Source organism: Alosa sapidissima, chromosome 5, assembly GCF_018492685.1.
Source record: "Alosa sapidissima isolate fAloSap1 chromosome 5, fAloSap1.pri, whole genome shotgun sequence".
NCBI classification, from domain to species: domain Eukaryota; kingdom Metazoa; phylum Chordata; class Actinopteri; order Clupeiformes; family Clupeidae; genus Alosa; species Alosa sapidissima.
The window spans coordinates 9,766,965-9,790,091 of NC_055961.1; the positions used below are offsets into that span (position 1 = coordinate 9,766,965).

Sequence of the window (23,127 nt, forward strand, 5' to 3'; positions counted from 1 at the left end):
AAAAAAATCTTCTCGCAAAGATGGCAAACTCTGTTTCGTTATTGAAACATCAGAAAATCTCCCCTCTCATGCCTATTTCGTTAGTGAATTACATCGCAAATTTGCCCAAAGCGTTGCCCCATGATTATAAAAGGAATGACTGGCCTGTACAGTATCAGCCCATTTTATTACAAGGAAGTAGATGTTCTATAGATCTAAGCTCAGACAATGCTCATTGGAAGGTGCAGCAACTTTGGGTGAAATTACAACGAGAGTCAACGAGACGAGAGCAATGACATGATGACAGCAGGGGCACGCTTGCCAGCATTGTTCAACAATTGAACAAAGGAAGTAGGCTACAACTTCATTCACAGGCAAAGCAGATAGTTAATCAAACATACATGTTAGAAAAACCTATAGCATTCGTTTAGGCTATGTAGGCCTAGCTTCAATGTTGTCAATGCAAGTTGATGCAAGACTGTCAGCTGAGTAAAAAAAAAAAAAATGTCCGAGTGGCATTTAAGCCTGTATTATGTACCCTAAATATATCCAAAATATAGCCATTGCCGTAAGGGTACATTGCGTGTAGGCCACATAATCAGACTTCAAGCAGTGCAAAGCAGATGCAGCAGTGAATAGGTTGGAAATTACTGCTTTTCAGCCACCTGATGCTAGTGTAGTCTAGATGATAGGCTACAGAAAGTGTAGCCTATCAATAAATATACAAGTATATTAAATCAAATATATTTAAACTAGGCTCTTAAAGTTGCCTATATGAGTAGGAGAAAAGCAAACAGGAGTAAAAGGGAATTAAAGGGCCATCACTTTTTTGGGGGGGGGACGGGGGCTACGGGTACGACGTGCTGACGTAATTAATATGCAAATTAGCGTGTGATGTCATCTAGCGACATTTAGCGACTTTTGGAGCTGGCTTTAGCTACTTTTCATTCTAAATAGTTGGCAACACTGGTACCAACGTGGGTGGGTTGTGTTGGTGCCGTTTTGTGCTTGCGCTGTGCACGTAAACTCCATGATGGTCTAAACTCTAAAGAGAATCTGTGATGCTGTCATGATGACAAACTTCTCTCCATTGATCTGTTAACTTAGCTCACTCTCGCTTCTCAAGCGTACAATGACCATCCACATCATATTCTGTTGTTTTCCAGGCGAAATTATGTCCATTTTTCTCCCAATAGCTGGCCTCATGCAATGTGGACCTTGGTATAAACTAGCAAAATAACCTAGCTATCAAAACGTAAACGGCATAGGCTAGTGACCTAAGCTTAACATACTAAGGCTACGTTTATACGGTGACGATGAAAAGAGAAGACGCAGAAGTTTTTTTATTCGCGTTTAGACGAGCATTCTCAGGGGGAAATATGCATTTCAGACTGCTGGGTGGTGGTGTGATAGAACCCCGGTACATCACGCGCAGACATTCTAATTTGACAGTTTAGCCAGACATACCATAGCCTAAAATTTCAAATAATACACAGATATGGCCTTATTATGGCTTCTATGCAAGACCTGCTCAATAAAACAAGCACCCTCTGTTTCATTTGTAGGTGACTATATCTAATTTAATTGTTGTTATGACCTGGATATGTGATGATTCTGTGAATACTGGATATGGGGCCCCCGTTGTACAATGCCTGCATACCACAAATAGTGCAATCATACAATCAATGAAAGCATGTGGTTATAAATTCTTTGATGCAACAGTTGCTTTTCTGGACCAGTGAGTGACATTTGGGTAATTTTCTGCGGCACACTAGTGTGCCCCGGCACAGTGGTTGAAAAACACTGGACTAATATATACTTGGGGTGCGCTACCTCCTGACTCTGTGATTGGTTAGTGAACTTAGATTCCTGATTGGCTAGCCAAACCTGAGCATCGCCATTGGCTATTCAACAGGAAGTGCCAGAACAGTCTCAAAAGTATCTGTATACTTGTAGAAAATACTTCTGCAGCGGCAGAGATTCGTAATGGCAGAATAGCTTTGTAATTCAAAGACAAGCAACTGTGGAAGGTTTAGTACCTGTGGAATATATTTGTAAGTGAAGGACATATAAGTAATACTTAAAATCGTTTGTGTTATTTTTTTGTTAAATCACAAATTAGTTTTACAGTTACAAATCTTGATGCACACACACACAATACATATGAGACACTTCTCATCCATAAGGTGGTGCAAAAGTCTGTGCACTTGCAGAAAAGATTTGTAACTGTAGGACAACTTTTTGTGCATAGAATATTGATTTGTAATTGTAGAATATGTTTGTAATGGTAAAATATTTTTAACTGTAGGATGATTTGTAGCTGTAAAACTGATCCGTACCTGTAGAATAGATTTGTAAGTGTAGGGCATATTTGTAATTTTGACAATTACTTGTACAGATCATTTTTACAGTTACAAATCATTTCTACAGTTTCAAAACGTGATACACATGTACAAAACTTTAGAGTCTAATATTCTTCCATACCCCTGCAGCTTTGGAATATGTGCTAACTAGCAGAGGTCAGGGCACTGCATTAGTGCTATTATGTTCAGCCGGACATATCGCATGATACAGGCGGCAAATCAGGCATTCAAAGGCCGATCTAGATATCTAATTACACAACGAGAACCTGGATTCAGAACGCAAACAAACATGTTTGGTAGCAAGTGACTGCTACGCTAAAAACCCCACTAGCTAGCGAGCTAGCCATCAAGAATCCAAGCCAAACACACTCACAATAAAACGATCGAGCAAACACATTGTTCAAGAGACTATCGAACCACATTACAAAGATGAAGTTCACCCAAGAGTAGGCTACCCAGTAAACAAAATAAAGTCCCGGCGACGTCCCCTAAAGGTCCCCTGGCGAACGTCACCTCCTCGACATTGTGTTGGGTTCCCTTGACGTCCCGCGGACCTGTGTTCAGGAAGTCTAAAGGACATCCCCGAGACTTTGAGGGGACGTCCTTTAATGTTCACCGCGACGTTATGCGCGCAATGTTTATATTTCCGCGATGGTAAAAAAAAAAACATGAAACGTGATTACACATTATTAGGCTACATCTTGTAGGCTTCATGAATGGACATACCGGTAGGGTAGGCTGCTAGGAGAGAGCTTGTCGTAACCTGAGATCGCATTTATGATTAACCTGACAATTACACAATCAGTTAGGCTACACTTACAGTACCTCATGTTTACACTTCGACCAGTCATGCTTGATGCACCATCACGTCCTCCTTACGCATTATAGTGTTAGTGAGTAGACATGGACCTTTATACGGGGCTAGGATATGATACTTTCACATCTACGGTGTCTTTTTCTTAATAGACTAATACAGTTTTTTAATAGGCATATCCCGTAGCATATTGTTCAAAACATCATCAGAGTAGGCCTAGGCTAGCCTAAGCTAAATTGTTCAAACCATATTGTTTCAAAATTCAAAACAAACTAAAAATAACCCAAAATGCGTAAATGAATTGCAATGCATGCTGGGAAGCAAAACTCGACATGAAATAAAGTACATGAAATATAACTAGAATGCATTGAAGTTATATCCACTCTAAGGCGTTTTCTTGAACCTGTGATCAAACAGGGACAGCCTAAAAATAGCCTATGTAAGCCTATTTCCCTGGAACATTGCAGATAAAAAAATGTATTGTTTTCTCTAGGCTATGAATGCTCTTTGTAGCCAACGTTAAGCTGAAAGAAATAGATTCAACAAAGCCAAGTTCAAGTCTAATCCACTGTTTATGATTTAGGGCTATAGCATATACTATACCAAGCTCTGTAGTGGTTGATCAACGAAAAATATTGTCTGCATGGCTTATTTGATGTTTTAACGCAGAAAAACACCCTTTGGTCAATTCTCGCTAGAATTACAACAACAGGCAAACACTATCTCCAAAGAGCTATATCTACTGACAAAGTAATGTTTCACGATTCTCGCGAGATTTGTCGGGGCGCCGCTCTTGGAAGTTGTATGGCTGGTTTTCTCGATAGGGACTCGCCACGTCTATGCTGGGTGAACGATTCGCCTACTACAAGTTCTTTTACCATCAAATTGGCTTCGTAATGGTGAAAATCTTGCATAGTTTGCCTTTAACAGAATAGACGGACTGCGAATCGTTAATAATCGTTAATCACAGGGATTATTCATAATGATTATTTATTATTCATATTCATTATTACAGTAATGGTTTATTCATGTTAAAAAATATCTTCTCCTTAAAGTTACATTGAAATGTTACCATAAAGACATGCTTTAATATCATTCTTTCCAGAAAAGTTTTTTAAAATACAAGTTTAGAAAACACACAAGCGCGTGCGTACACACACACACACACACACACACACACACATACATACATAAACAAGCAAGACATGAATACTGGCCAAGTAAATGTCAAATGTTTCAGCACAGTTAACATCCTGTATAACTGCAGCTATGCACTGTTACTGAACTGCAGCAGGTTTCAGACCCAGCAATACACTCTGGACTGTCTAGGGGAAGATAAGGATAAAAGAAAAACCTTTTTCTTTGGCTTATTTTCAACATAAGTTCATTTTTGCAACTAAACAATAAAAAGAAACTGGTCTCTTTCCCAAAACAGAGGAATGTCCTTCCTGCAAAACCCTGTTGGGTTTACCAGATCTTGAGGTGCTCTAGAGGTGTCGGGGTTATAAGCTCTTGAGACATGTTTATAGTTTGGTTTGCCGTAAGACTGTGTCCGAGTCCTGTTCCAGCTTTTGGTCGATGGTGGAAACCTCCAGCGGGCTTCCAGGCGCCTCCATGCGCTGCTTCTGAACGCTGAAGTGGACCCCATAACAGAAGTAGATCAGGAGACCTGAAAACACAAGGGGAAAAACATGAGAAAAATCCAGCTGATACATTAGAGGTGCATAAATTGCCACTCTGACTTCACACACAAATTCACACTTAACCGTTCGTGAATTTGGAGCGTGGATGGAATTATCGTGTGTTTATTAAGAGCGTCACACACGGAGCGTCCAGAGCGTTTCAGATTGAATTTACAAAGGCACTCTAGGAAGCCCAATATCAGAGAGTCCCATTGTGATATCTACAGCAGCAATCACAAAAGTGTCCTCCCCATACAGACAATGTAGAGCCTAACACAGCTGGGATAATACGTGTCAGTCAGTGTGTGTGTGTGTGTCTCAGGCACAGATTAGTGTTTGTAATGTCAACACATGAGTAGCGTTAGAGTGATGTGTTAATGGTGTTGACACAGGAGTGTAGTGTTAGTAGTAGAGATGCACTGATTGATCGGCTGGTGATCGGAATTGGCCGATTTTCACGTGATTGGCTATGACCGCCGACTGGTTGGTCAGTCTGAGATATGCCGATTTTATGCCGGTCAAATGCACTCGCACTCCACACTTGAAACATCACCCAGCTGAGTTTGCAAAGTTTGAAGAAGCTAGCGAAGCGAAACACTCAGGGCTGGATGTACAATGAAAGAGCTAATACTGAGTTTTTCGATCTGCAGAAAGCAAACGCCGTGCATTTCCATATTGCGTGGAATTTACTAAGGTGTCACTTTATTACGTAAACAGCGCTCATTTCCCCCTCTACAACACAAATTGCGTGCCCACAGCTGAACCACAAGCGCAGCTGAATGGAGTTAACCGATTGCTACATTAAAAAGAATCAAAGTTTAGCGATCATATGTGATAATAAGATGTCAACAAGCAGCGACATACAGAGTAGGCCTAGTAGTTGGGCAGCCGTGGCCTACTGATTAGCGCTTCGGACTTGTAACTGGAGGGTTGCCGGTTCGAACCCCGACCAGTAGGCACGGCTGAAGTGTCCTTGAGCAAGGCACCTAACCCCTCACTGCTCCCCGAGCGCCGCTGTTGTTGCAGGCAGCTCACTGCGCCAGGATTAGTGTGTGCTTCACCTCACTGTGTGTTCACTGTGTGCTGAGTGTGTTTCACTAATTCACGGATTGGTATAAATGAGACCAAATTTCCCTCACGGGATCAAAAGAGTATATATACTTATACTTATATACATACTTAAATATATATATATAGTTCTACTCCACTTAAAACAAATACTTAAACTATTTTTTTGCACATAGACTAGGGCTATGACTTAATAGATCTAATAGGTCTAGCAGATTGGGAAGTGGATATTGTGAAAGTGAACATACAATATTAGAAAGGCAAACAAAAGCTAAAGTTGCTTTTGACATAGTAGCCTACAATGAAGAAAACCGATGCTCTGAATACTGAATCAGCTGTCTCTGAAAGTTTCTATAATTGACACATTTAACCAGAATTTGGATTACACCTGCCTTTAGTGTTTGTTGACACAGGAGTGTAGTGTTAGTAGTGTTAGAGTGTAGTGTTAGTAGTGTTGACACAGGAGTGTGGTGTTAGTAGTGTTAACACAGGAGTGTAGTGTTAACACAGGAATGCAGTGTTAAGAGTGTTGACACAGGAATGTAGTGTTGACACAGGAGTGTAGTGTTAACACAGTGTAATGTTAGTATTGTTGACACAGTGAAGTGTTAGTAGTGTTGACACAGGAGTGTAGTGTTGACACAGGAGTGTAGTGTTAGTAGTGTTGACACAGGAGTGTGGTGTTAGCAGTGTTGACACAGGAGTGTAGTGTTAGTAGTGTTAACACAGGAATGTAGTGTTAAGAGTGTTGACACAGGAATGTAGTGTTAACACAGGAGTGTAATGTTAGTAGTGTTGACACAGTGAAGTGTTAGTAGTGTTGACACAGGAGTGTAGTGTTGACACAGGAGTGTAGTGTTGACACAGGAGTGTAATGTTAGTAGTGTTGACACAGTGAAGTGTTAGTAGTGTTGACACAGGAGTGTAGTGTTGACACAGGAGTGTAGTGTTGACACAGGAGTGTAGTGTTGACACAGGAGTGTGGTGTTGACACAGGAGTGTAGTGTTGACACAGGAGTGTAGTGTTGACACAGGAGTGTAGTGTTGACACAGGAGTGTAGTGTTGACACAGGAGTCGTCCTCACCAATTGCCATCCAGATGGAGTAGCGTATCCACGTCTGCCCGTCCAGCTGCACCATCAGGTAGATGTTGACAAACAAGCTCAGCACTGGGAGCAGAGGGACCAATGGCACCTACACAATCAACACAGGAAAATACAAACAGGTAAACAACAGAGGGACCAATGGCACCTACACAAACATAGCAGGAAAACATAAACGGGTAAACATCAGTGAGTTTCTAGGTGTGGAGCATCTGACTGAAAATAGGTATATTGTACGAATCAACATTATCTACAATATTTTTCAGTCTAGGGACATGTTTAAGAGCTCAAACTGCCTCTAGCTCGATACAATACAAATTCAAACCAACATAAATATTACATCACCCTACATACAGACGGTTTGCTTTCAGGCTATAAACAGCTGACCGTGTTTTCACTACAAAACAGCATTATCATTTCAGCGATAATGGATAAATACTCTACTGCCCTGAGCTAATAAACAATGTCGGCCCTCTGATGTGGCCTAGAGTATCATAGAGGCCTCAGATATAGTCGCTGGAGTTAGGGGGCTGAACTGTTTGTATCAACTCTCCAGGCTAATCATCCACAGAGCAGAGGCCCACAAAAGTAGGATCAAGACATCCAGGATAAGTGACTGAGCTCAATGAATCCAAAACAAGAGCGTCCAGGCTTATTTGGCTGCACAAAGACCAAGCCAGGATGAGCAGAAACGGACAAAGTCCTTTTAGGCAAGTCCCTCCGCTCGGCGGCCATATCGCAACGCTTTTTAGGCACTCATTGGGCATCCTATTCGGCAGAAATGCACGTGTGCAAGGCTTCACGACACCAATCTTGCTCCAGCGGCGAGTTCACAACACATGATTGGCACAATGTCTTCACAACACACCATATGATTGGCTCAATGTATTCACATCACACCACATGATTGGCTCAATGTATTCACATTGTTGACGTTTTGCAGAGGAAGGGGTGGGATATGTGTAGGCAACGGCCATATTGGCGTTACAAACTAGCCCCATGCATTTCTATGGAGGATTTTTTGAGTGCTCTGTCTCCTCATTAGAAAGTCTCTGAAATGGATTCATCAAGCCAGGTAAAACCGATCCTGGATAAGGGTGCGCTCACAGCTCCCTCAAATACACCCAGCCACCGATCACAGATCCACTGATTCACCGTGGCAAGTAGAGTGGCTTCATTGCTTCTTCTACGGTGTAAAGTAGGGAGCCATAGCCTTAACAGCAACACCTCTGTTTAGGAGAATATTGCAACTAGTGTCGCGACCACCACACGTGAGTATGGTTACAGCGCTCCCGTGACGTCACATTGCCGCACGCCAGGTGAATGGCGAGTATGTAAAAGACATAATTAAAAAGAAAGTGATAAAGCAAAGCAATTGTACTGTAGTTATATGTGATACTGTGTAGTGGGCAGTGGAATAACTGTTGGTTTCCGTTTGTGGTGACAGCTGACTGAGATAAGGGATGAGATTAAATAGATCCTGGAATTTAGCCTGGTCTGGAGCAGGCTAGCTCCACAGAATAAATCTCCATGGTAACTTATTCCATAACATATCCTACTGCCCCCTATCCCGCTTTTGTGCAACCGTATCACAGATAAATTGAGCCAGGATAACCAAGATATCCCGGCTTAATCCCTTATCCTAGTTTTGTGCAACGGGCCCCAGGAGGGGTTTCCAAGTACGGGGTTTAGTGACAAACCTTGGTAAGTTAACTCAGAGTAAACGATAAACCTCCTAATAGAAGAGATGTATGGCTTCATTCTCCTAACAACACAATGCCATAGGGCTCTTGTTGTAGGAGGTTTACCACTTACTCTGAGTTAACTTACCCAGGGTTGTCACTAAACCACGTACTTGGAATACCCCCAAGAGTGTCATAGGAGTGTGTGTTTATCATGAAGGCTGTCATGCCGCAGTTCTGGGGCTATCTCCAGACTGCAGTGAGTGTGACTATGTGTTTATTTACAATTAATGCTTCTCTGGTGAGCTGTACGGCTGCTTCCAGACTGCAGTGTGTGTGTGTGTGTGTGTATTTACTATTAGTGCCACCTTGGCACAGTTCTAGCTGCCTCCAGACTGCAGGATGTGTGTATGTGTGTGTGTGTGTGTGTGTGTGTGTTTACCATGAATGCTGCCTTGCTGCAGCTCTGCGGCTGCCTCCACACTGCTGCCAGGGAGAGCAGCATGAGCAGCCCCGTCACCACCACCAGCAGGATCATCCACCACTCGCCTATGAAGTCCAAGCCCCTGCTTAGAATCACACTCAGCACCACCGTCAGCACGACTGCAGGGAAGGACACACACACACACACATACATAAACACACACACACATGCACACAGACACACACACATGCACAATATGTAATACAGATATGATATTGTCATCTTTACGTGTTACGGTACAGTGCAACTAGGATACCTTTTTGGAAATGGGGTTGTGTTAATATGATATGATGTAATCAACACATGGTGATATACACACACAAACACATAGAAGAACACACACACACACAAACACATAGAAGAACATACACAAACACATAGAAGAACACACACAAACACATAGAAGAACACACACACAAACACAGAAGAACACACACAAACACATAGAAGAACACACACAAACACAGAAGAACAAACACATAGAAGAACACACACAAATACACAGAAGAACACACACAAACACATAGAAGAACACACACACACACACAAACACATAGAAGAACACACACACAAACACAGAAGAACACACACAAACACATAGAAGAACACACACACAAACACACACTTACTCATAAAGATGGTGAGCAGGGACACAAATTGTGAGGTCTTCGGGTTGGGTGCTGATGGGGGCTTCTTGATGCTCCAGGAGGGAGTCTGCTTCTCATTCACCTCATCACAAGCACCAGGCTGGTATCTGCACAGTCACAACACACACACACTCATTATTATACTTCATATATGGCTGGTATCTGCACAGTCACAACACACACACATTATTATACTTTACATATGTCTACTATCTGCACAGTCGCAACAGTCATCACACACACACACATTGGTATCTGTACAATCATAACACACACAGTCATTATACTTTATGTATGGCTGGCATGCGCAGTCATAACACAGTTATTATTATACTTTCTGAAGTAGGAGTATTATATGATTCCAGATAAGGATCGTGCTAATGTCACTCTTATGAGGCCCACAGACGGACCCCGACCCAGACCTCAGGATGAGGATACAGACAGCCACCAGTGTGTAGGCAAAGAGAGTTCCAATGGACATCATGTCCACCAGGGCCTTCAGGTCAAACAGCAGGGCCATGATAGCTGCAAGTCAGGAAAGACGTTATATTAATGCAGATCACTGACAGGAGACACGTTAATGCAGATTAAAGGGGCCCGAAGGACAGACAGACTGAGAGACAGGCACGCAAAAGGGCCGAGAGACAGACGGAATGGAATGGGGCACAGATAGACTGAAAAAACAAGACAGCTGAATGTGCCAAGAGACAGACAGGCCGAGAGACAGACAGGTGAATGGGCCAAGAGACAGACAGGCCGAGAGACAGACAGGTGAATGGGCCAAGAGACAGACAGACTGAAAGACAGACAGCCCAAGAGACAGACAGGTGAATGGGCTGAGAGAGAGTCAGGTTCTCACCAGCGACGGTTCCGGAGGATATCGTGGCGATGACGGGACTCTGACGGGCGCTCATGTTGCTCAGGGGTTTAAAGAGGAGCCCGTCTCGAGCCATGGCAAACAGAACCCGGGGCATAGGGAACATAGAACCCAGGAGACTGCAGAACACACACATAGATGCACAGGTACAGAGACATACACACACAGGTGCACTGGCGCCTTAATGCAGGGGCTTACCTGGGCTTCAGCCCAGGGGCCTCGACCAATGAGGGGCCTCCTAATAATAATAATAATGATAATCAATAATAATAAACGGCGTGTCCGTATTCGCGGCGTCATTAGCCTACTCTGGAGCTAGCCTAAATAATTGAGCACATCATACTGCTCTTACATCCATGCAGAGGCCCCCTTTGTCTTCTCCAATTCTAAAGTGTAACAAAATGTAACAAAACGTAATAAATCCCAACGGGTGTAGAGGAGCTAGAGGAGAGGCTGAAACTGACTGACAAACTCATCATACAAACTCTGGAGATAACGTGGGTAGGATTGAAGCAACGATAAACGAATGACGTGGATTCCTGTAACTGTCCATGAAAACAGAAGGCATAGCAGGTAAATATCGTAGCAAATACCCTGGAAATGAAACGGCTTTAAAAACATGTAGGTATTTCACTTGTCTCATTGGAGTGAACATGGGCTGTGGCGCAAAGAAATGAATTAGTGATCTGCATCTCCGTTCACCAACACCTAAGTTTGTGCTAACCCATTTGCACAATAGTCTATGTTATGTTTTCTCCCTTGTTAACGTGAGATATGTCTCCATGTAGTGTAGTGATAATGCATAAGGTAGCCATGTTCACGTCACATGAGCCAGCTTGTTATAGGCTAAAAGTATTTCTGTCCCTCCCAAACTGCGTTAAACTGGTGTGTTAAGTAGACAGAATTTAAAAAAAACTCCTGGGGAACCCCCCCGACACGACAAACACGCACTTTTGAAAAGCTTTTAAACGTCCATATGTGTAGCCTACCCATCTTTCAACTTAGCCTACAACGTGTTGTAAAAGTTCAACGCTTGTTTTCGTGCAGTAGGCTAGCCTTTTTGATAAGCGATGTCATGGGTAGGCTGACGTGATTCGAGGGCATTCTGTTCCTGTTTATGTAAAGGTTTTAGGCTACATAGGCTGAATAATAGGCTACACTGCATATTATTAACCAAAAGCTCACGCTATGTGTCGGGTCAGATCGCGGGCCGGGTATCATTTAATCATAATTAATATTTGCGGTTGGGGGGGCTTAAAAAACATATAGCCCAGGGGCCTCGGGTGGTATTAAGGCGCCCCTGCACAGGTGCACAGGTACAGACACACACACATGCAGGTGCACAGGTACAGACACACACACACACACACACGTAGGTGCACAGGTACAGACACGCACGCAGGTGCACAAGTACAGGTACAGACATACACGCACAGGTACAGAAACACACACACACATGTGCGAAGGTACAGACACACACACGTAGGTGCACAGGTACACAAACATTTAAGTGGAGTCAGCCTGAGAAAGAGTGATAGAATGCTGACTAATTGATTCTATAGGATCGCTGACTTAGTGGCTGTGGGATGTACTTACATCAACACAATAAATAACTAAGGCAGTTCAGTTCAGGAGTAGAGATCAGTCTTGGGTTCACATCCTCATTAATGACTGAAGAGGCAACACTCATGAGGCTAATAAGTAGCTTGATAGTGAGGAAACTTTGATCAGGCTCGAGGCTGTTTGCCTCAATATGACAGTAATACTTGTAATGCCAACTGTGTCCACAGGGAAAGGCTGAAAGCTTTAGGTTTGTCATCTCCTCTCCCTCCTGTGTCTGAATGAAGTGATTGGTGTTTGAGTTGGGAGACGCCACCCACTTACTGTGTGAGCAAAGTGATTGGTGTATGATCCGGGAGACCGCACCCACCTTGTGGAGAGGGCACAGAGGGATCCGACAGCCACAACATACTTGGCGGGGCCCCAGCCCACATATTCAAATGCCACGGGCAGCGGGCTCTGGAGACTCAGCATGAAGTATGGCATCATGAGCGTCAGTGCAGCTGACACGCCAAAGTACGCCAGGAAGCAGATAAGCAGAGACGCCACGATGCCTATTGGGATGGATTTCTGCGGGTTCTTGACTTCCTCTCCTGTGAGAGACAGACAGACTAGAGGTAGACGACTCACTAGCACAGTTAGGAGGAGGGACCTCGCCTCCTCTGCAAGACAAAGTACAAAGTCAGTCCATGAGCAAAGTCCTCGTGCATGAACTAACGGCCTCATGTGGTTTGAGAGGCAGTTTTTAAGCTCACCCATCGCTGTTTGTGCTTAGGATCATCTCATGGTATTAAAGTTTCAGATAGATTGTGTATGGTTATTAAGCAAGCTTTAGTTATACTTTAGACTTTGCACTTTGCCCTGCATTTAATTGGAGCCCACAAAGTTACCCTGAAAATGAGAGATATGGAGGGTTGGGGCAAGGACAGATGTGTAGATAGATAGGACCTGTGGTGGCGATGCAGTCGAAGCCAACGAAGGCATAGAAGCAGGTGGCCGCCCCGGCGATCGTTCCCTCGATGCCGAAAGGGAAGAAGCCGCCCGAGCCATAGCTGAGGTTAGGCACAACCTCTCCAGTGATGTTGCTGTGGGGGGAGGGGGAGGTTGTTATTTGAACTGTTTCACAAGACCCCAATAAAGGCTGTCTCGGTGTAACATCCCAAAACCCCCAACATGTGGGTGAACCAGTACCTCTGTCTGCCTGTCTATCTATCTATCTAGATGAGGTGTCTCTCGGTCAGGGTTGGGGTTAGACACCTACTCTGAATTGGTATTGTTGAGAATGAACTCCGGGGTGAGTTGCCAGTTGCTCAAATCTCCCTTGATGAAGCCAGAAATGACGACGAAGATCAAGACCAGGACGTTGATAGCAGTGAAGATCTTGTTAACTGTGGCGGACTCCTTAGCTCCGAACGCCAGGATGCCTGGAGGAACGAGGCAGCACAGTGTCAGGGTGACCCGAGGGCATCACACACACACAGTCCCCTCCCATTCTTACCCATGTAACACAGTTAGTACGACTCAGCACAAACACAATCATACTTAAAGACTGTAAACCCTGTAAAAGATTGTAAAAGAAAATAGTTTTATTGTTATTGTAATCTCAGCATCACTGAAAATGAGGACTGCACTCAATGAACTTCCGAGATTAAATAAAGGTTGAATGAATGAATAAATTATTGAAAAGATCAAACGATCAGTAAAAGCCACTGTAGGCCTATTCTGGTTGTGTAAATAAGCCAACCAGCTTTCACTGAAATGCCAGTTGGTTAACACCCTTTAATTAGGAGTGCCCTGTGAGTCTGTCCCTGCCGTGTGTTCAGGTTAACACCCTTTGATCAGGAGTGCCCTGTGAGTCTGCCCCCATCAGAAGTCCCCCACCCACCGGCCAGCAGCATGATGAGACCCGCTGCAAAGAAGTCTGGGTAGGGAGCCAGACCCGACAGGTTCATGGGCAAGTTCTCCCTCAGCGCCGTGGCGATCTGGTTCCCGATGAGTTCATCGAATGTTCCGCTCCATGCCCTGGCCACACTGGACGTGCCTGAAGATGGTGACACAGCAGATCGTAAAACAATATGTGTGGGCAACCGTGGCCTACTGGTTAGCGCTTCGGACTTGTAACCGGAGGGTTGCTGGTTCGAACCCCGACCAGTAGGCACGGCTGAGGTGCCCTTGAGCAAGGCACCTCACTGCTCCCCGAGCGCCGCTGTAGCAGGCAGCTCACTGTGCCGGGATTAATGCTTCACTTCACTGTGTGCTGAGTGTGTTTCACTAATTCACAAATTGGGATAAATGCAGAGACCAAATTTCCCTCACAGGATCAAAAGAGTATATATACTTATACTACATAAAACAACATACGACGCACAGCAGATCGTAAAACAACATGCTGCTTCAGCTGGACGCAATGCATGCAGAGGATCGTGAAAGGAAGTCAGTTTTACAGGCTGAAGACCACTTTGGACTGGGGAAGGACTTTTTCACTCACCCACACACACACACACTAAATTTACAGAAAATTGTATTTATTTATTACAGCAGCAAATTCGACATACTTACAAAGGTCTAAGCCTTGGCACGTGTCTCTGGCTGTGTTCGAAACAGAAAAAAATCCTGCCTTATAAGATAGTATTCGGTGACAGCGAGGCATCGAGAAATTTCTGAATCAATATTTCTATGAAATGCTGCCTTTTAAGATACCTTTGTTTAGCCGAATTTTGAAGGCAGCGTAGATGTATCCTTCATGCTGCCTTTAAGGTCCAAAATTCTATTTAATTGTGGGCGGTGGTAGTGTAGCGGTTAAGGAGTGGTTAAGGAAATGGGCTAGTATCCTGGAAAGTCAAGGGTTCAGTTACCAGCTTCCACCGTTGTGCCCCTGAGCAAGGCAGTTAACCCCAAGTTGCTCCAGGGACAATGTAATCTCTTGTGATATAGCTGACATATGTAAATGACTTTGGATAACAGTTCCTTGCTAAATTAATTAATACAAATGTAACTGTAAGCAGCTGCTGGGAATTGGCAATAGCCAAAAGATGTAGTCTAATGTTATGTTATTCTGCTTTCTGGTATCCTGGCAACAGCATTCTGTGTTGCTATCTTGGTAGGCCGTCCGAAACAAAGTTTGTAGCTGTTACCTTGATGCCTGCAAAGGCAAGTGACTCGTTAGACAGCTGAGGGCAGTGAGGCAGCAGACAGCTGCCATCCGTTTCGGACAGACCCTCTGTCTTCACCATACAAACACAGATACATTCTCTCCCATTCACATACACAAACACACACGCACACATATGCAAATACTGGATTTCTGTCGAATTTCAAACAGACATACACAGGCACACACACACTCAGCCTCTCCCCCACTGAAACACACAGACATACACACTTTCCTTACTGTTCGAACAAACACACACACACACACAGACACACTTACCAATGATGTATGACAGCAGTAGGTTCCATCCAGTCACAAACGCCCACACTTCCCCAACGGTGACGTAGCTGTAGAGATAAGCCGAGCCTGTCTTGGGGACACGCGCCCCAAACTCAGCGTAGCATAGCCCGGCAAACACGGAAGCCACTGCGGCGATGAAGAAGGAAATGATGATGCTGGGTCCGGACACGGTTCGTGCCACCTCCCCCGACAGCACGTAGACCCCCGCGCCCAGTGTGCTGCCCACGCCCAGTGCCACCAGGTCAAGGGTCGTCAGGTTACGCCGAAAATTAGACTCCTCGCCATCGGGTTCCAAAGGCTTCCGCCGGGTCAGGCTCTTCAGGAAGGACAGGACGCTCTCACAGGGCATGGTTCTAAAGGATAGGAAGCCACTCATCAACATTTAAATGTTCTCACATGGCATGGTACTGCAGAAGAAAATCCCACATATCAATATTTAAATGTTCTCACATGCTGTGGTTCTAAAGGACAGGAATCGTACATCAGCATAACTGCTATGCTATATTACAGTACATACACACACAGACACACAAACACACTTCGCCTTTCCCTTTACACTAGTGTCTGAGTGATGTGATAGGGCAGAGGTGAACATACATCTTATCCTACAATGACCACTCAGCATCAGTCATTTAGCATCAGTTTCATGTGATTGTCTGTCATCTTTATCATTCAGCTTTCAGTGTGATTAGCTCTCATATCTCATATCAGCCCTACCCTATGGTGTGCTAACTTGCCATGAAAGGAAAAAGGAGAACTCCAAAGAGAAGAAAAAACTGTGTAGGTGACGTCAAGTCTCAGGCACAAGCTTTGTTTTTAGTGAACTCTGTGATTGGTTAATGAGTGACAAGTGCATTTCAGTGGGCATGGCCATAATAGCTTACGCAAAGTTTGATAAATGAATGAATAAATAAATATTAATAATTATAATAATTTATTTAATATTTATTTAATTATAATAATTAAATAAATAATAAGTCTACCATTACTCAACAGGTAAATTAGCCTACTGCAAAGATTGATATGCTGTATACATAAATAAGTCTACCATTACCCAACCTAAGTTGGGAGCTGTAATAGCCTACTGCAAAGATCGATATATAAATACCTAATGAAGTCTACTATTACCCAACGGGTAAGTTAACCCTTAAAGGAGTACCGTCACACCGGTGTGATGGGAATGTTGGGAAATTAACATTCTAAAGAATATCTGGGTTCATTGAATTCAACATAGAATTTTAGAACCTTCAATTGTTGCGGAACTTAGAATGTTCAAAAACCTACACCTTTAAGGGTTAAGAGCTCCTTTGATCCTCCAGAGGCAATGTGAATACGGACCCTGCCCTCTCATGTCTCCTCCTCACTCCACCTGACTAGTGATGGGGACGAGACCGCCTATGCCGAGTCCGAGTCAAGACCGAGTCTTTGAAGGGTCGAGACCGAGTCTGTTGGTTTTCAAATACAGTCGAGTCCGAGTCAAGACCGAGTCTTTGAAGAAGCAAGTCCGAGTCGAGACCGAGTCCTTTAGGAGTCGAGACCGAGTCGAGACCAAGACCATAAAAATAATTCAGTTTTAATATTCAGAATTTAATATCACCCCAGTTAATAATCAACAGTTAGGCCTACAGACTAAGCTAGATTGGGAATTGTTTAGAGGAGCAGTCTTAACGTCTTAATATGGACTATGCTGACCTACAGACACTCACCGGCAGCAGAGCCATAGAGATAAATAAACGGCTCTGACGGCAGTATCTTTGCCTTTGCACCATGGGATGTCATTTTCAAATAATGCCGGTCAACATTGCATTTTATTATTAATGTTGTTATGTGTTGTCTGTTTTTTTATATGAACATAAAAAATGCGTTGGTCTCGAGGACTCGGTCTGAAATTACGAGTCCTTCTCCTCCCACTGTGGTCCGAGACCGAGTCAAGACCGAGTCTTTGAAGGAACGAGTCCGAGACGAGACCGAGAAAGCGGAAATTGGTCTCGAGACCGGACTCGAGTCCGAGACCGGACTCGGGTACTACATCACTACACCTGACTCTCTGTGACTCTCTCTCATTTCAGGACATTCTGTCATTATAAATATGGGTATGGGTCTAGGGAACAGCTACCGTTGATCTCCTGAGCCACCTATGTCCATTCACCCACGTCACACACTCACACACTCACTCACACACAAACACACCCACAGCCGGTGTCTATAAAAAGCTTAAAGAACATGACTGCACTGCTCTTTATCTTATCCCTCTTTATGATCCTAACCTTGAAGGATTATAAAAGAAACTCCTCCCATATCCCAGTCATCGCCATCTGATCAGGGAAACAAATATTATTCCTTCTTAACAATATCTCAGTCTTAAAATAATATCTCATGACAATAAACTCATCACATTCCACAACAAATACCACAGTGGTTGATGACTCTGGTGGTTACTTCTAATGCCAGCTGGCACATCACTTGAACCAAACAAAATAAAATCAACACCTAACCCAACTAAACCATCACCTAACCCAACTAAACCATCACCTAACCCAACTAAAACATCACCTAACCCAAACACAACTAAACCATCACCTAACCCAACTCAACCATCACCTAACCCAACTAAACCATCACCTAACCCAAACACAACTGAACCGAACTAAACCATACTGACCACACATCACCTGGCAACAGCACTCTGAGCTAGAGGACAACGTGATGTTCCTACTGAAGACAGTGCTGTTATTATAGGTACTGGAGACACTGACACAGTATGAATGATGAGGTTATTACAGGTAATGGAGGCATTGAGATATGAGTCTAAAAATGAGGATATTCAAGGTAATGGAGATATGATTAGAAGGCTATGGTGGCTGCCAGGTGAACCTATGATAGCGGGACAGTCTATTACTGAGCATTAGCCATTAGCCCCACGTGTACAAAGCTCACCTCCCACTAACACACTGAGTACAATAATACCCCCCCCCCCCCCGCCCCCATCAACACACAGAGCACAACACTACTCCCCCCATCAACACACAGAGTACAACACTACTCCCCCCCCTCATCAACACATAGAGTGCAACACTCACAGCCCCTCCCTCCCATCAACACAGTAAAATGCTAACCCCCACCAACACACACGCATGAAGCTTATGAGTACAGCGCTACCCCTCCCCCCCCCCCCATTAACACACGCATGTTACGAATACAATGCTCACCCCCCCCCAATTAACAAACGGAACAGGAAATCAGTCTTAGTGTATTAGCGTTTTATCACTCACTAAACTGTACAAAGTATATCTCATGCATTATTTAAAATCAACCTCAAATATTCACAATTAACAAGAGACATTCTGCGCTGACTGAGATATTGATTCATAATATGAATATCTGTGAGTGAGAAGTTCACATACTTGTTCCATCTCTGACAACACAGTATATCGCACACATCTCAGTGTATATCTCATTCCCTGTAAGAACAGTATGGGTGTCTGTCTGCACGTAAGGGTGTGAATATAAATGAATACAAAACAATTATCACAAATATAACGTCTATTTGATGAAACATTATTTGATAACATGTCAAATTACAAATTACATTCAAGTTACAAATAAATAAATGTATGATTGCAGTTACTTCAGACAAATAAAACTGTATGCTAAACTTTCAATCTAACCTGCTGAAGAATGAAAGCTTTTTTTATGTATCTTCTGTTACAGCTTTGTTACAGATACATGTAAACATGAATAACAAATAAGACTATTAGTGAGTGAAGTCAACTTGATAATCTAACAGCCAGAAGAACGGACTTCAAAGTAAGTTTGGAATGCAGTTTGGATATGATTACAATAACTAATTTATCTGTGTGATAATTAATCATTTATCTCTTTGATAATGAATGCCTATTGGAGGGGTTATTTAGTAAATTTGTGTTATTTTACCTGCAGTAGAGTTGGTCTTAGAGGATCCTGGGGAATGTCAGAGATGTCCTCGTCTGTGTGCTGTGAAATCTGCAGCGTGTGTGAATTTTTGTATGTGTGTGTGCCTCTATCCGCTATATGCATGTGTGTGTATGTGTGTGTGACAGAGAGAATGTGAGTGTGTGGGTGGTTGAAGTTGTTTTCATGTTTCAAGAAAAAAACTCCCCTACACACACACACACCTGACATAACTCTGGTACACAGTTCATACTCTGTAGCTGCACGTGTGTGTATGTGTGGGTGTGTTTGTGAGTGAGCACGGGTGTGTGTTTGAGTGAGCATGGGTGTTTGTGTGAGTGAGCTTGTGTGTGTGTGTGTGTTGTGTGTGTGTGTACGCTTCTACTGTACAAACTCCACACATAATTGACGCTGACTAATGCACCAATGGGCCAAACTGCAGGATAAGAACTTCCTGCACGGACTCATCTTAGTGCACGCACACACACCCACCCAACCCAGCCGTGCAATAAAGTAGGACTCAGTCCAGTAGAGTAGGACTCAATCTAGTAGAGTAGAATAGAGGTTCAGACCTGGAGTAGACTAGGAGAGTTCTAGGAGATACTTTGGAGTATTCAGACGTAGGCTGTGTGTGTGTGTGTGTGCTTGCGTGTGTGAGCTGATGGTCACACGGCAGCTAATGGTAGTGTGTGTGTGTGTGTGTGTGTGTGTGTGTGTGTGTGTGTGTGTGTGTTTGGTAGCAGGTTGTGCTTCAGAGCAGTGGACACACTTTCTATGCCACTGAGGCAAAAAAACTGAACCTTGGAAAGAGTTTTTTTCAACTGGACAAGTTGGCATGATGTAGCCTAGCAACATTTCATTAAAAAAAATATATATAGTTAGTAGCACGTGGTTTGCTGTTGGGTTAAAAAAAAAAAAAAGTAATCAGTAAGTGCATGAATAGCATCAAATGAAACTACTAGATTCTAATGTGTTCTCTAAGGGTCTTTATGCTCTGGTAAGGTAGATTATAGGGGTTCTCTAGATAAAACTATTCTAATGTGTGTTCTGAAAAGGTCTTTTTTCTCTGGTAGGGTAGAGTTGGGGTTCTCTAGATGGAACTAGTATGTTCTAATGTGTGTTCTGAAAGGGTCTTTTTGCTCTGGAGAGGCCCTCCGTGTTTTCACATGGTCAGTACACATACTCACACGTGGACCATCAGTCAGGGCACCCACACTCACACACACGCACCATCATGTGAAATTCAGAGAGTGTGTGTGAGATAGTGGCAGGAGACGAGGAAAAACAGAGATGGAGAATGACACACACCCACGCACACACCCACGCACACGCCGACAAAACACATCAACCTTTATGTATTAGGAGATACAGGCTGAGACCATGGAGGTATAAGTAGTAAGTATAGTATAAGTATAAGTATATATACTCTTTTGATCCCGTAAGGGAAATTTGGTCTCTGCATTTATCCCAGTAGCACTTCGGACCTGTAACCGGAGGGTTGCCGGTTCGAGCCCCGACCAGTAGGCACGGCTAAAGACCGATAAAGGGAAATGCAGAGACCAAATTTCCCTCACGGGATTAAAAGAGTATATATACAGTATATAAAAATCTCTCTGTACAATTAGCTGTTTTCCGGTTTTGAAATGTCTACACAGCCTCCAACTCTGGGCTGAAATTCTAATGTTGTAGCACCTCAAAATAATGAATTTGCTTTTCATATCAAAGAATCAGAAGTTGGTCATATGCACAGAACAACTGGGCTTGAAAATACCGCACCTCTGAAGAGGGGAATGACGGAAAAGGTTTGAGAAGCACTGACTGCATAAGCAAGCACAGGTTACTTCAGGTCACAAATGTAGAGGAGTATAAGTAACATTCTTCATCCAGTGGTTCAGTGACAATACCTCAGTGTTCAAAACAATTCATAATGAGTAAAATATGTATATCAAAATATACAGTATATTTTTGTAAATTGCCAAGCCACAAAGTATCTCACCATCATGATTCTTATATTAAAAGAATCCAGACAATCCCACAAATATGAATAGATATCTCTAATGACATGTATCCTGACATAGCCAATTCCGCCCAGATGATTTAATTGGTCTGCACAGTTCTCAAGTTTTCAGGTTCTCTAGGCTCTCAAGTCCAGACCGAATTTCTTGATTTCTTGAATTTTGTGGGCAGGGTTAAATTCGGCAGGCTTTCAGGCTAACTGGCATGCTAACATGAATGCATGAAAAAATTAAGAGAAACAAATAATTTGTCCTTGATATGAAGACTGACAAACACAAGCATTATAGCATCATACTTTCCCAGATATGGGTAGCTTAGACTATCCTGAAAAACAGAGAACTTGTATAATGCATTTTGGCTGACATGACATTAGCGATTGATAATGTAAAAAAAGAGCAGACAATTGTGCTCAAGCAATTGCACAAGTGACTGATGTGGAGCTTAAACTGGTTTACAGTTTACCTCAGTCGCCCCAAATACCACTTCTGGCCAAAGCCCCTCTTTTGCAAAACAATTATTAATTATTTGCAAGACTATTAAACCCATCGACAATACTATGGTAAATGTAAAAATAAATTAAGCTCATCCTATATCTATTTAGCTCCAAGTAGGCTACTTTGTGATGGAGCATACAGTGTGTGAACATTGCATTCGGGGCTTTCTGCTTTATGAGAGCTGTCACTCCACTGTTATCCCCAGTCATAGCTGCAGCCCTGCCTGAACACACCCCCACACACTCCTTCACTCCTTCAAACTTGAAAAATATGAGGGTGTTGCATGCTTGTTACTTGTTTTTATGTTTTTTTTTTTTATATTTATCTGCCTAAGGACAATAGATTAAAATTAGCTATGGTGCTAACTCTTACATATTGTGTACTTGTTCTGATGGGCAGCCCTGGCCTTTTGGTTAACGCTTCGGACTTGTAACCGGAGGGTTGCCGGTTCGAACCCCGACCAGTAGGAATGGCTGAAGTGCCCTTGAGCAAGGCACCTACTGTAACCCCTCACTGCTCCCCGAGCGCCGCTGTAGCAGGCAGCTCACTGCATCGGGATTAGTGTGTGCTTCACTTCACTGTGTGTTCACTGTGTGCTGAGTGTGTTTCACTAATTCACAGATTGGAATAAATGCTATAACGTGAGTGAACGAGAAAGAAGCATACAGTTTCAGTTTAAGAAATGTTGAAGATGGGAAGGCTTCAAGATAATTTCCTTTCGCAGCATGCAGCCAACGAGTTTTCACGATTTGACTTGGAGAAGACTTCATTAAAACCAGTAAAAAGGAAACCACTTGTGTCTGCCCGTGCTTGAGAGGGAGTTACACAGCCAATCAGAAAGATTATCATGGAAAATAGAATATTCAGATATATGCGACAAATTATTATAATGCTAACAATACTCAACACACTTGTTTTTTTACATTTTTTATTTATTGCTTTTATTTTTGCTTCCAACTTTTGCTGGCCCCAATCAC

At 43.2% G+C, this 23,127-nt stretch overlaps 1 protein-coding gene across 1 annotated transcript; it reads right to left on the reverse strand.

The window, feature by feature from the left end:
- Positions 1-4,159: 4,159 nt before the first annotated feature.
- On the reverse strand, positions 4,160-19,768 carry zgc:175280 (cationic amino acid transporter 2 family protein). Its single transcript, XM_042092852.1, has 12 exons — positions 19,644-19,768; positions 15,690-16,063; positions 14,145-14,300; positions 13,521-13,683; positions 13,208-13,344; positions 12,630-12,852; positions 10,682-10,818; positions 10,245-10,347; positions 9,805-9,929; positions 9,134-9,294; positions 6,992-7,100; positions 4,160-4,825 (listed from the first exon to the last, which is right to left on the reverse strand). Exons 2-12 carry the CDS (start codon positions 16,057-16,059, stop codon positions 4,680-4,682), a joined length of 1,830 nt encoding a protein of 609 aa, XP_041948786.1. The 5' UTR covers positions 16,060-16,063; positions 19,644-19,768; the 3' UTR covers positions 4,160-4,679.
- Positions 19,769-23,127: the final 3,359 nt, after the last annotated feature.